This window comes from Pseudopodoces humilis, chromosome 2, assembly GCF_049639895.1.
Source record: "Pseudopodoces humilis isolate 2021_Gansu_Grassland_sample_001 chromosome 2, ASM4963989v1, whole genome shotgun sequence".
In the NCBI taxonomy this organism is placed as follows: Eukaryota; Metazoa; Chordata; class Aves; order Passeriformes; family Paridae; genus Pseudopodoces; species Pseudopodoces humilis.
The window spans coordinates 80,253,783-80,268,534 of NC_142201.1; the positions used below are offsets into that span (position 1 = coordinate 80,253,783).

The 14,752-nt window shown below is 36.4% G+C and overlaps 1 protein-coding gene across 3 annotated transcripts in view; it reads left to right on the forward strand.

Moving 5' to 3' along the window:
- Window positions 1–14,752, forward strand: part of GRM5 (glutamate metabotropic receptor 5) — a 241,385-nt gene that overhangs the window by 179,412 nt on the left and 47,221 nt on the right. For all 3 annotated transcript variants that reach the window (XM_005516179.2, XM_088051622.1, XM_088051623.1), the window contains exons 4-5: window positions 359–594; window positions 12,289–12,535. In XM_005516179.2, the coding sequence (XP_005516236.1) occupies window positions 359–594; window positions 12,289–12,535 (483 nt within the window). The remainder of the gene's footprint in view (window positions 1–358; window positions 595–12,288; window positions 12,536–14,752) is intronic.

Here is a 14,752-nt window from a genome sequence, read left to right on the forward strand (position 1 = left end):
CCAGTGTCAGGGAAATGCTGAATCCAAGGTTTTCTCCCCACAGCTCAATGAGGTTAATTGATGCAGAGTTACACTTACACACAGCAGATTTTGGGATCTGTGATTTTTAATGTTGTTTCAGTTGTCTGCCTTGGAGGATGTGGAATAGATAATTTAAGTAGAAGGTGCTGGTGTCAAGCAGATGTAGGTAAAACACTGAATTTTTCCTCTAGAAGAATTACAGGTGTTTTAAAAGACTCCAGCCAGAACCACAACTGCTAGTGTGTGTGCTCTTAGGCTCTGATTTTCTATGTTAAGGAAGCTCTTTTCAAATTCCTTTGAATGGTCAATGTTGTGTTCCTCTCCTTTACTCCTGTAGTGATGGCTGGGCAGACAGGTATGATGTGACAGAAGGGTACCAGAATGAAGCTGTTGGTGGGATAACAATCAAGCTGCAGTCTCCAGACGTGAAATGGTTTGATGATTACTACCTACAACTTCGGCCAGAAACCAACCATCGGAATCCGTGGTTTCAGGAATTTTGGCAGCACAGGTTCCAGTGCCGGCTGGAAGGGTTTCCTCAAGAGAACCCTAAATACAACAAGACTTGCACAAGTAAGTAAATTTATTACTTCTGCTGTGTGAAAAAATGTGAATGAAGGTCTGGTCTGATGCAGCATGGTCTGGTGAAATAGTGAGTTGGATTGGAAGAAGCTGTAATTGCAATGCTTGCTGTACTTAAAATTATGAAAAGCACAATTTTAAAAGTGTTCACATTTCTAAAGAAATAGATAGAACTTCAATACCTAATTTCTTTCTGTATTTGAAAAACTTGATGCTACTCCACCTCCATAGGCACGTAAACACTTTCAAAATGTTGCAACACAAAATTAAATGTGCCTTTTCTAAAAAAGAGCTAATCATATTGCTTTGGCTCACAAAAGCAATGAGAAAGCTAATATAACTTAATCTGAAGTTATCTGAAGCCCTTATGGCAGTGATGATTATTTATGAACTTCATATAAAACACTAGATGATTTGAAAGATGTCATTAGGTTTTCTTTCAGCCATGGGTCATTTCAGGATAAGCCGTTTTGAGCTGATTATTTTCATTCAATTGTACTAATTTTAGCAAAAACTCCAACAACATTTTGTCATTTCTGCACAACAGATAGATGTGACACATTTTTCTGGGGTTTTGCTGGGGGCTTTTTATTATTTATTACTTCTGTTAATTGCTTTTTATTTCATGAGATGCCAAGCAGTGCTAATGTCATCTAGGCTCTGAACTGGCACCCACATCTTGCATTCCAAAGAGCATGGGGACCTCTGGCACCAGCCAAACAACAAGAGACACAGCAGGAACCAAGGACTCAGAGCCTCAGCACTTGAAGGGGTCCTTTGTTCAGGGTCCTTTGTTCAGAGTCCTTCCTTTGAGGCTGAAGGACTACTTCACAAGCCCCTTCTTATTCTCTGTAACTCTCTGGGCAAATTTTTAACAATTTCTGGCCCTTGAGTTATCAATAATACAATGGGTATTCTGGCAGTGTTGGGGATAGGGTGGTGATGTGCTGGGCATTAGTCCAACCATAGCTCTAAATCCCAAGGGTTCTTCCCTCCTAAAAATGTCAATATCTTCCATACACCCATGAGACCAAGAAATGTCTTAAAGGATCAGAATCTTGCATTTACACAACACAAATCCCTACCTAAATCCCACTTAAAATGGGATTAAATGATTTTAAAGTCTTCCTTTTGATTTGGACAAGGTCACAGAGGAAGTCTGTGAGTGAAATGTAACTTTAATCTAGGAATCCCAAAATCTCAGTGCACACCTTCCACATTCAACTGACTTTTCTCCATTATATTTTGTTCTGTTACCCTTCCAACACAGTCTGAGACAGGTTTTATTTGCATTATTGACAGGTACTGCATATTGAGCAGCAAACTACATTGATTTCCCCATGATAACGTAGACCTATTTCCTGAGATGTCAATGCAGTGGGCATAGCTGGATGCAGGCTAATAAAGTCCTGCTTTCCATCAGTGTGCCATGTAAAAAACATTTCAGTTTGACTTTTGTTGGTTTCCTTTTTAACTTACCTTTTACCAACAATGTGAGAGTCTAATTTTTGTTTTATATGAAAGATTGGGAACTATGAAATGTAAATGCCCTAGAGAGTCTTTTATAGCACCTAAAATAAAATTCACCACCACAGAAAAGTTTTTATGGGGTGCAGGGAGATGTTATTTTATACACAAAGTCACCCAGTCATGAATATAAGACAATCTATCCATAATGCTTAAATAGTTTGGCAAGGCAAACTCAAAGGCTTTCTCACAAGGAACCACAGCTCAGATAGGTTCCTAAAATTATGGAATGTCAAAGAAAAAGTTGCAAAAATACAACTATTCTGATTAGCAAATCATGAATAGAGAAAAAAGCTTTTTTCCAAATAGATTGCTCTAATTTCCTTCCGCTTTATTGTAATACCCATTTCTGGACCACGATGCATACAGTAAAAGAATGAAAACGGGATTATAAAAGCTTTAATTCTTTCTTGTTGCTGTAGGGCAAAATTCAGTTGTAGAATTTCCCAGGTTAATGACATTATGCTCAGCACTCAGTTAAAACTGTCCATTAAGTCAGGTTTTTCACACAGAAAATTGTTAGTCATCGTATTATTATAGTTTATATTTTTGATTTTTATCTAGAGCATCTGTCAAAATTCATATAAAGGAAATTCAAAGTTTGGCCTGAAAGATGACACACAGAGTTCTTCATGACTTCATGACATTTTTTGTGCCATAAGTGTTAAGACACCTATGCTGTTTTTATCATAATAGCTCCCAAACTAGGCAAGGGTGTATGATAAACTGAGGAAACTTGAAGTTACTCAGCTCTGTGGGTTAACCAGCAAGAAAGACATAAATATATTCACTGAGAATTACAAGAGTGAGAGATTTTGATGCTGTGACTTTAAGATCAAAATTACCATGAATATTTGAAATTGGCATAGTAGTTGTTGTTTCTGCCCCATTTCTTATCATCCATATGAATTTGAAAATTATGTCTTTTCAATTCCTATATTACTATTTATTTATTTCAAACACTCAAAGTTGTGAGTCCTAAATTCCATCTGTTCAGACTTCACAATTGTAAAGATGATACTTGCCCTCAGTGGTCACAAACATTTCACAGACTGTCCTAAGAGTTTCTGCATGATGAGGAATTAGTTTTGGTTCTGATTTCACCTGGTAAGGAAGCAGGACCATGTTCTTTAGTTTATCTAACTAAATACGTAGTCTTTTCCAGAAGCTGCATTAAAAAAATTAAAAACCCAAACACATTAAAAAATATCAAGCTACAGGTGTTTCTTAGGATTACAATTAATGAGATTAAGTTTATTGAGAAATACTGGAGAGAAATAAAAAAATACTTTTTACATCAAAAGTCACACAGTTCGTTACTTCTTGGAATAAAGATAAAAAGATAAGCGCAGAGCTGATGTCAATAGACAAAGTCATTATTAAATGAATGTCTCTATATGAAAGGCAATAACCATTATATTAATGTGAAAGAAAATTAATCTTTCTCTGTAATCCAGTTGTGTTGCCACAAAAACATAAAGGATGGTTAACATTATAATCAAGTTTATTCAATAAGAAAATAAACTCAGGAAGATATGGCTGAAATCTAAGTAGTAACTGACTTCACCTATGCACCAGCTATGAATTTAGCTGTTAAAATCTCTGCATTTACTTTGATGAATCCTGCCTAATAAAATATTAGGCTATATATATCTCTGTGACAGAAAATACATGAAGACATAAATCATTGTAATGATCTCTAGTGACTTGTGAGTATTTTTCTCACTTTTTAATATAAGGTATTCATAGACAGTTCCAGGGCAGGTATAATTATTAAATAATACATGATTTAGAAAGATATGTATAATAAAATTATGAAATCAGCCAAACAATGAGAATCCAAAAAACAATAAAGTTCTTTTTCTCCATTCATTTCTATTAAGCACTAAAAGGTTTCCATCCCTTCACATACACTTTGTTCACACTGAGATGAAAATTTCAGCATCCAGGTCATTTTTCATTTGCAGATTAGAACATACTTGCTTAATCCAAACGGGTGTCACTGCCATTATTGCTAAGTACATTGATTTTCTGCCCAGCTGGAGCACTACAGAAAGTGAGAAGTTCACAGACTTATCTGAGTTGATTTTCAGTGTAATCAGTTCCATGCCACAGGAGAGCTGCTACAAGTCACCTCTGAGCAACAAGAGACAGAACAAGGAATTTAAAATGCATGTGTAAAAGGAGACATTTAATGGCCTCCAAAGACTAGGAATTTTACAAGGTTTGGGGGTGGTTTCACCTCTAGCGCCAGTTAGAGATTTTTTTAATATCCAAGACCCTAATTCAAAGAAGTTCATGAATAGGTGTGCAAGCTGGTCTGGACGAGTGACTCCATTCAGTGACCAGCTTCAGGTCTCAAAAGGCCAATGTAATCCTTTGGTATTGATTGCCTCTAGACCTTTGAAAACTAGACGTTTATGTGATTGGCTTTTTCCAGACAGAGTTCCCACCAGACCTCTAATTCTTAGTAACTTTTCATTCTGGTGAGGGTGTTTTAAAAAAATGCAACTTAACATGAAGCAGAAACAAAACCCAACATAAATTAATTATGTGGTGAAGCACTGGTTCAATGGACAGTACTGGAAAAAGACAAGTCCTCAAATCACCAGGAGCAGAAGATATTTACTACATCTACCAGACTGTTAAATTATTTATTTTGCCTGCACTGTTAAGTGATATGATTTTTCCCATGCTGTGCAAAAGCTGGAGGCATGGATGGAATGGCATTATTTATGGTGATACTCAAACACAGAGCAATACCAGAGTACACATCCAAACTATCTCTGATCTAAGTCATGGACAATAACAAGTAAATAAAAAGAGGCAGATGCTGCTGATGCAGTGCAGTATGTTACTTTGATTGGCAGAGGTTACAGACTTCAGAAAAAAATAGCAGTTTCATGTAAAGGAGCAGTGGGAACAAGAATCTGGAGGGAGGTGATAGGTCAGTTTTGCAGGTACAGCAGGGTCCTGACATTAAATACTGCGGTTCAAAGCAGAGAGGTAGAAAACAAAGGGAAGTTATCGGGGCTGAGTCATCACAAACAAAGGGCAGCCACAAACAAGACATAGAGGGCACTGAAAGTGAGGAAAGCAGCTTCTGTCTGACATGGCTGAGAGCAAAGACACAGTGACAGGGTTTATGGGGAAGAAGAGCACACAGTGATGTGCAGGTGTCCTGGTTCCAGATCCCAGGAAAAGGAGATTTGCAGCAGCAGGTTGAATGCGTCTTAGCAGGATGCAAAAATCCCAAATTCCATTCATGATTTAACCATGTGGCTTCTCTGAGATAAAAGTGCTTTTTCTGAAGGTGTAAAAATTCTCATAAAATAAGGATGACCAATATATCTGCAAGCAATTTAGAAGAGGATTAAGAATGAATGAGTTTATTTGCAGAAAAGAAGATTAGGGAAATTTGGGATAAATACAAGAAAAGTTTTGCATCTTTAGGTACAAATGTGCACGTAAAATGAAAGTGCAAAAAATACCTACTGGTTTGCTGAATCTCATCCAGTTGCATCTACTTTTTAATGAGTACAAAAGGACACACAAAAAGTCCAAGGTTTCAGATGAACAGAAATTTGTTTCAACAAATGGCTCTTTTGGGTTTCCAGATAGAACGAAGGAATAAAACATGACTGTCTAGTCTTTTGCACTGCAACACGCAAATCTGTTGATTAAATGTAAGCTCTAATGCCAAAACTGGTTTAATCAGAACTCAGCCAACAAAACATAAGAGCTGTCAGAACGGAAAGGTATTTTACATATTTCAAGGAATGTGTCACATTTAAAGATCATATTCCTCAGATGTCGAAGTCCTATACTTTTATTTTAGATTGGAAATAAAAGCAGAACAAATTTAGTTAAAATTAATTTCTATTTTTTGAATAGTGAATTAGAAATCATTTTAATTCTTCTGAATACATCCTGTGTGTCATTCAGTTTGATACTCATGCTTGGGCACTGGCAAGCTGAATTATGGTCCAGCCCTCATTTTTATGCCCCAAATTTCAGACCTGGAACTCAAACACTGTTATTACTACTTTTACAGTGATGCTGGGTCAGATCCAGAAATTTCCAAAGGCAAATCAGTTGCAAGGCACAAATCCAGATCTGAATTTTCTAGCAGCCTGATATAATCTGAGTCAGGAACCCACACAGACATGTTACTATTTTTTTTTTTTTTGATTTAGAGAAAGAAGCAATGTGACGCTAAAAACTGCTATAAGCTCTAGTTTGTATTTTTAAAATACTTTTTGATATAAATTGATCCTGAATTTAACACATATGTAACTTAAACACTTTAATAGATTGAGTCTTCTCATTGTTGTTACAGAATTCATCAAACTCCTTCAAAATCTGACTACAAAACTACATTATTTTTTTCCTTCCCTTTATGTTCCCTAAGTTCTTCCTTCAATATATTAGATGCATGTGGTAATACATCTAATGTGACTTTTTTCTTTATATTACAATTTTTTTGCTGATTATACTGACCTTGACAAGGGAAGCCAGACTGCCACTGTTTTGTGGGCACCTGGGGAAGAAGGTCCAGCTCTCATCAGATCTGTGAGCGCCCTGTGAATGTCGTGGCTGTGCAGGTTTGAATAGATGTAAAACACCAAAGTCAACTCAGTACTCTGAAAAAACCTTTTGGAAGTCAACTCTGGATCTCAGTACACTGAATTTGGTCTCTCAGTCATTCTCAATATTTTGGCATTACTCAACATGTAAAATGTTAACAGTGCTGATACTGGCCTTCAGTTAAAAAGAGTGAAAGTTAGAACTGGTCAAAAGCATTGGGTGAGGGAATTACACTGGAAGATACTTGTCAAATTTCACAAATGTTTCATAGGAGCATTAAAATGGGTCATTTTTGTCTTATCTCAATAGCACTGAAAAGCTTTGTTTCAAGCTTTTAATTTACTTTCACATCGTTTCAGTTTTATGCAGTGTGTTTTGCCTCAGCATCAAAATGACATTTTCCAGAGAAAAAGGGTATTTGAACTGCATAAAGTTTAAAATACAGCAAAAAATACCACTTTTCTTCAGTCCAAGAGCCTGTAATAAATTAAAACAGGAAAGCAAATAAAGAAATAAACTGCTGCAATTGATTTTTTTAGCAGAAAAATACACACAGAACCTTACAAATAACACAGAACTGAAAGCTACTTTATAATTTCACATTGCTTTGATAGAAAGCTCTGGTAACAGATTTTGGAAAAGTTTCCAAAATTAGTCTATTTCTATATCTTTAAACAATGACAATTTAATTAGGTATGAAAAATACGGTTCTTATGTACAACCTTTCCACTGTTTTATGAGATACCACATATTTCTTCAGTGGAGAGACATGCATATTTCTGGGATGACTGACTTGGTGGCATTTCATCCAAAGCATACAGATCATGGGAAAGTCACATGTCTTCCCAAGGAGCACAAGAGGGACAACATGGACCTGCTGACAGAGTTAAAAAGCTACACACTAAATCCTGCAGAAGACAGACATCACCACAGTTTTGTTGGAAAGATTAGCCTGTTATCCTGATTTTTTCTCAGAAATTCACTAAGGCAAAGGAAAGAACATATAGGAAAACACATTGGTTGATGGACTTCAAGTACAGTGAGCAGAAAGTGAATGTGGGACGTATTTGCAGCAAAACTAGAACTCATTTCAGTCAGCCTCTTGTCCCTCAAAACAAAACTTAGCAGAAAGAATCACTGAGGTTTTAATGGCATATTTATGGAAATTGTATAGAAACTAAGTTGTGATATAATCATGGGGAAACATTATGGAATAATTGGAGGCTGTAGGATATGCCTGTGGTTTCCATTGTCTCATGACTTTTTCATAAACAACCTTTTGATCACTGAGTATTTTAAAATTAATAATAATAATAATGGAACACTAACAATTTCCTTTCATTTCAGTGTTACAGTCAGTACAGAGCAAACAAACTTCTGCAATTTGAAAAAAAATATTCTCCCATATTTTGTCTCATATTTTGTTCTCCTAAGTCTCCTCAGGGAATGAAATAAGGGGGTTGAGGGATTGCCCAGAATGTATTTTCACTCTTCCTTTTACCTATTATTCATTCTTTAAAATGCAAAATATTGTCATCTTTAGAAAAGTTAGAAAGCAGAAAAAGCATATTGAACCATGGTAATTTTGTGCTCTTTAATATCCTTGCTTTATGAGGCTTTGTAATATTACAAGCTGGCAAGCAGAAAAAATTTGTATTTCATCTTCCTTGAGGGTAAAAACCTGGGGGAAAAAAAAAGAAAAATGACAAGTTTTGTATCAAAAATCTGTAAAATATTGAAATATATTGAAGAATGCTTATTTTCATGCTTAGTACTAGAAACAATAGACAAATTTCAGTGTTTGCTGCAAAGATACGGGTTTGGTTTTGTTTTTCCATGTTTGGAAGGAGCAGGTCAGTCTTGAAAGAATTATTTTATTAGTGTCACTGTTAGCCAGGACCACCAGTTCTGGGTGCTGCTAGAGTAGCTCTGGAGCATGGGAAGCAGTCCAGAGCTGGCTCACCATGCACAGAAACTAACAACATCCATAAGTGCTTTATTGGATCACTGCCCATAAGTACACTAATTGTTTCTAAATAGATCCAACAAATGAACCGTTGTTAGTCAGAATCACTTTTGTGGTGAAAGAACATGTTTCCTTTTCATCATCTACATATTTGTGTATTTTAGAGACTTGATAACAGAAAAGAACAAATTTGGATGAGGAGTTTAGTGCTGGGCATCTCTGTACAGTTAATCATACAATAGAACCATAGAATAGAATGGTTTGAATTGGAAAGGAAGATTAAAGAGATCAAAGAGTTTTAGTCCCTATGTAATGGCCAGGGACATTTTCACTAGACCAAAGTCCCATCCAACGTGGCTTTAACCCTTCCAGGTATGGAGCATTCACAGCTTTTCTGGACAACTTGTTCCAGTGACTTACCACCTTCAATTTCTTCCTCTAAACCTGCCCTCTTTCCATTTAAAGCCATTCCCCTTCGTATTATCATTACGTGGGCCCTTTTGAAAACTTCAGCATGGATTCATAAATAGGTTGATATATATTCCAAACGCTGCCATCCCCATTAAATTCATCCATGCCACCTTTCCATGTTGTGATCACCTGTGTCAGGAAAGGCTCAAATGAAGACAGCACTCGTGGATGAGTAATAATTGTATGAATATATGCTAGAGCTCCATCAAGAACAATATGTAAGAAGTCTAAAGTGAACAATGTGTTTAAAGCTACCAAAATCACAATAGTTGCAGAGATTAATTTAAAATATTTTTACTTTTTTTATCCTTTTTCTTTTTTTTTGTTTATTTGTTGAGTTAAAGACTACCTTTCAAGCTTGTGTATTCACCCTTCCCTTAAAACCACTGCTAGGGTTACTGAGGTAAGTAAGGGTTACTTATATGTTTCAAGTCTGACATGCCAAAATACTTTGTGAAATAGGTTGAAAACAACTTTCAGACTTGGTTCTGATTGGATTTTTTAATGCTGGTATTTTTAAGGCATTATTACCATAGCTAAAGAGAAAAAAATATATATATTGACTTAATTTTTGTGATTTTCCCTTAAATGCAGAATATTTTGTTATTATAAACTGGCATTGGCAGGCCAGATTTTCCCCTATATAGGCAAATAAGGCAATTAATATCTCAGGTGAATGTGTTCTCCAGCTGCAGGAAGTATATTAAAATTCTCACAACAGCTAAATCCCTCATAGCTCCATTGACAATTGCCACCAGCTTCTAGGAAGAGCTAAGCAGCCTTATTATAAATCATCAGGTGAATGGAATGAGGTTCAGTGTTTAAAGGAAATCAGAATAATAATTTCATAAAACTGAAGCACAAAGCCCAGTGGAGAGTAAGAATTAAGAAGTAAGTTATTAGATTTTTAAGCAATCATATGCAATAAAGCAGCTGAAGTATTGTTTTATGATAAATATTATTGCCAATGCAAATCTGATTCATTCTAATGGCTACTATAATTAACTGCATGGTGTGTGAGCTGCTAATTTTGTGGATGAATAATTGGTTAAAAAAAGTTTTATGTATTGCAGTGTAATACAATTTTCCACTTAATTTCAATTAATATGGGCTTTATATGTACGCCACTGTTGCAGTTTTTATGCTTATTATTTTTAATTAGGAAAAAGCAATACCTTGGTAGAACAGAACAAATGAGCAGCACTGTGTGTTTTTTCCAAGTTTGTTTTCCCTTTTCCGTTAAGATACTTCAAGCTCATATTGTTTAGCTTTCCAAAATGTTAATAATCATTTCTCCTGAGGTTGACTGGAAATGGTGGCGCCAGCTTCAGCATAAAACAGAAGGGAAAAAGGAATCTCTCAGTTCTCTCTGAGAACTTTCTGAACTCTAGGCAGTGTTTTTCAGTTAAAACTATGTGTTTTACTACCCTTCCTGGTGCTTCCAGTGCTGCAATAGATTTTAGTGATTAGAACTGTGGGGTGATGTTCTTGTTCACCACTGAAAAGGTGTGCTTGCATGTAGTCATGCCTGTTTTGTCATAGAATTAATCACCAGCTGGAGATTCTTACCCTTTGCCACTAAGTTGCCTACACATCAGAATGGGTTCTTGTCTTCTGGATGGATATTGTTAATCTAAATGAGTCCCACCCTGTCATATCTTCAAAGAAAATAATAATCTGTGACTCAATCTTCTCATGGTATAAAATACTTCTCAGGTTGTGCTGCCTCTGCAGCTCAGATGGGCAGGTGTGAGCACCATCCCTGCCCCTCACCAATGCCTCTGTGGCAAGCAGAATCTCATGGAGGGGACAGGTTATTTGCATTCCCTTTGCTCTGGGCTGCCCAGACAAGGGACTCCCTAGCTCCTAGGCTTGCTTCTTGGTTGATAAAAGGAGAAAAAATGTTCTAATAGAGCTCTTTGTTTGTCCTGCATCCAGAGACAAATCTTTCTAGGTGTCAGATAAATACCCAGCACCATTGATGCAGTTGTTTTATCCCTCTCTTCTCACTTTCCCAGTATTAAAGATCTTCTGGCCAGAGTGCAGCTGAGAAGAAAAGCTCCAGCCTCCCCTTCTTTAGTTTGCCTGGTGCTGTCAACAGAGGAAATTTGTGTCAGTAATAATAGTGTGTTATAAAAAATAGTCTTCAAGGTGCTGCTGAATGAATTTTTTTCTGTGCATTTCACATGAGCATAAACAGAGAATAGAAATGCAAACATAATGTTTTAAAAGCCAAAAAAAAATTAAGATTCACCAATTCTGGCTAAACAGAGTCATTGCCTAACCCACACTGTCAAACCCTTCACAGAGATTTTAATGTATTCATCTGTATTACATTGTTACCCTCACTTCATAAAGAGAGAGGATCAAGAGATGTAGGAGAGATATTGGGGGAAACTTTTGGTACAGCAAAGAGGTGCTGCCTAGGTCAGTCTGTTTCCACAGGATTGGTTCCATGTCTCTGACACAAAAGTGTTTTCATAGAATTATAGAACGGTTTGGATTAGAAGATAACTTAAAGATAATGTAGTTCCAATTCCTCTGCCATGGGCAGGGACACCTTCCACTACACCAGGTTGCTCTGAGCCCCCACCCAACCTGGCCTTGAACACTGCCATGGATGGGGCATTGACAACTTCTCTGGGCAACAGAGTTCACTGATATTCCAGAAGTGGAACTTTTTTATAAGGTTTCTAGAGAGTAACCTCTTATTAGCATTTGTACTTCAACTAATATTTCTGAAGGTTTGAAGAGATTTCTTCAGGTGGAGAGAAGTTTCTGGGTTCCCTAAAATATTATATTATACATTATTATTATAATGTCCATGGTGTATGCTTTAAAAATGCACATGAAAGAGCAGCACTCTAAACCAAACATATGTGAGGTGAGATGATGAGCTGCAGAGAGAAATGTATCATCTGGGTAATACAATATTTAAAGACAACCTCTCCTTTCATTTCTTCATTTGTATTCTAACATGGTCAGTGTGTGTACCAATAAAAACATATTTCATGAGCTTTTTAAGGCACTTAAAATACTTTTTCCACTGTTAATAATTAAACTACCAGCAGATGTCTGAAGATCTGACTGTATCCCAGCCCTATTCACTAAACCCTCTTGTTGTTCCCTGACAGGCCAGATGACTCTGAGGACGCAGCATGTTCAGGACTCCAAGATGGGCTTTGTAATCAATGCAATTTACTCCATGGCCTACGGGCTCCACAACATGCAGCTGTCCTTGTGCCCAGGTTACGTGGGCCTCTGTGATGCCATGAAGCCCATAGATGGTCGGAAACTCCTGGAATCCCTCATGAAGACTAACTTTACCGGGGTCTCTGGGGACATGATCTTGTTTGATGAGAATGGGGACTCACCGGGAAGGTAATGCTGACATTTCTCAAACTGTTTAATAGCAGAGATGCTAACTGCACACAGTAGATATGTGCAGACTTGACAACAGAGCTAAGATCTCATACTACTAATTTTACATTTCCTGATTCCTGTGCTTTGCAAAAATAGATTCTTTTTTTTTTTTTTTATTTGTATTTTTTAAGGCTTTTCGAGTTAAATTTTTTGGACTTTCAGGTTAAAAAGTTTCCTGCATGAATTTTCATTTTCATCTGTACCATTTAAAAGTATTATTATTGAAAAGAAACTATCAGACCTTTATGATTGTAGACCACGATGTACACCATAGCCTATTTCTCTCTTTATGTGGATGTTTAAGTGTACGTGTTTGGCTGACCTATAAAAAATCATAGCAGACTTAGTTCTTTAGTTAAGAAAGATAAAACGATATCAGAAATATTGTACTGATGCATCTGGGATATTTTTAATCAGAATTATTAAAAACCTGTTTACATATATTCCAAATGAAACCTTTCCACTTGCATAACACACTAAGCTATCACTCCATACTGTGCTGCTCTAAGACAAATTGAATTTAAACAAAGCTTATTTTGCTGGTAACATGCATAAATATGTATACATACATCTATGAAATATAAGTTTTTCTATGACACATGTATCCATAGAAATGCACATTAGAAACAGTCATGAAGTGGGGATTTTTCTGGGTTTCTGCCTGCTGAATTTTCAGAGAATGAGCAGCAATTATGATAGTATTCACAGTATATTTATTCCCTATATTCCAATGTATTTCCTGTCTCCATCACTGCTTTTGCTCTAGTATTGTTTGAGATAACCCTTTATGTCCACATTATTGGAAGGTTTTAAACACCTTTGTTATGGTGCCATATAAACAGAAGACTAGAGTGAAAATTTTTATCCTATACACCTATTTAAATTTTGTCTTCTCCCACTAATGTGAACTGAAGGGAAATCATTAACTTCCTACTAGAAATGGGTTGGAAAATTTAAACCCATTGGTCAAAGTATTTTGACATTTCCAAAATTTCTGCAGTTTCAAACCATATTGTTTTTAACTCGTTCTATTTGCAAATCTGTAAAGTCAGCATCCTCCCCAAAACCAAGCAGGACAGCAGTCTGTGTCTGTTTCTGGAGACACAAATTTTCAAATTCTTCAGACTCAAGCTCTAAGGAAAGGCACTGTGATCTAGTAGGAGAACGCAGGAACAAACTGGCAGAAATGTAGGAAAAATTCAGATGCAAATTTGTTTTAAGAGCTTTTTTAGTGTGAGCAAGGTTCTCTTCTGCTAAATGTTTCTATTTTTACAAACAGCTGAATTTTGAAGGAAGGTGTTAAGTCTGAATTTTTCTGGCCAAATTTTTTAAAAAATACTTATCTCAGACTTCTTTAAAAGGATTTCCTTTTCGTTTTAAAGGTGCTCAGATGCAGTGGGCTGCATCCTACCCTATTCCAATCAGTTTCTTGTGTAAAAATGACTGTGATGAATGAGTGATGTGTGGCCTGCCAAAAACAAATATGTGACATGACAACATCAATAACAATATCTAAATATTGCAAAGAGATCTTTTGCTTTACCTTTTCCTCACGTTGGCATTCTTACCAAGAATAATTTAACACTATTTGTTGCAATGAATTTAATTGAATATCTTGGACATTTTTAAATTCTAAGAAAGATGATGAAGAAATTATATCATATGTAGTCATTTGCTCAGTCACAACTGGACATAAGTATTTTCCTGAAGAGCGTAGGGACACCATGTTGAATGGGTACCTCAGAATCGTCCACCTTTAAGAAAGTCCAGCTTCCCTGGATTTGTGTGATATTTGTGTCTACTCAAACTAATGAACTGCGTGTGGTTACCTAGTGCTGGACTTTTGAATAATTGTTCTTTGTTCCCTCTTGTCCAACAATAGTCACATCATTAAATCCAGCCTATGTGCTTAAGTCAGAAAACGTTGAGACAAAATGTACTCTTTCATGATTAAGAAGATTTTGTAGGCAGCTGCATTTCTAACTTCCAGGTTTTGAGTAGTGTATAGTCTTTTAAGCACTGTCAAACACTATTTTCTAGAGCTTGGAGATGGTGCAGTCATACTGGAACAACTCATCTGCCCTGTTCACTTGCACTGTCAACTGCATCTTCACTTTGTAAAACAGGAATTTAAATCCTCACAGCTGTACGGTGGTGGTGGTGTTAAGCAGGAAA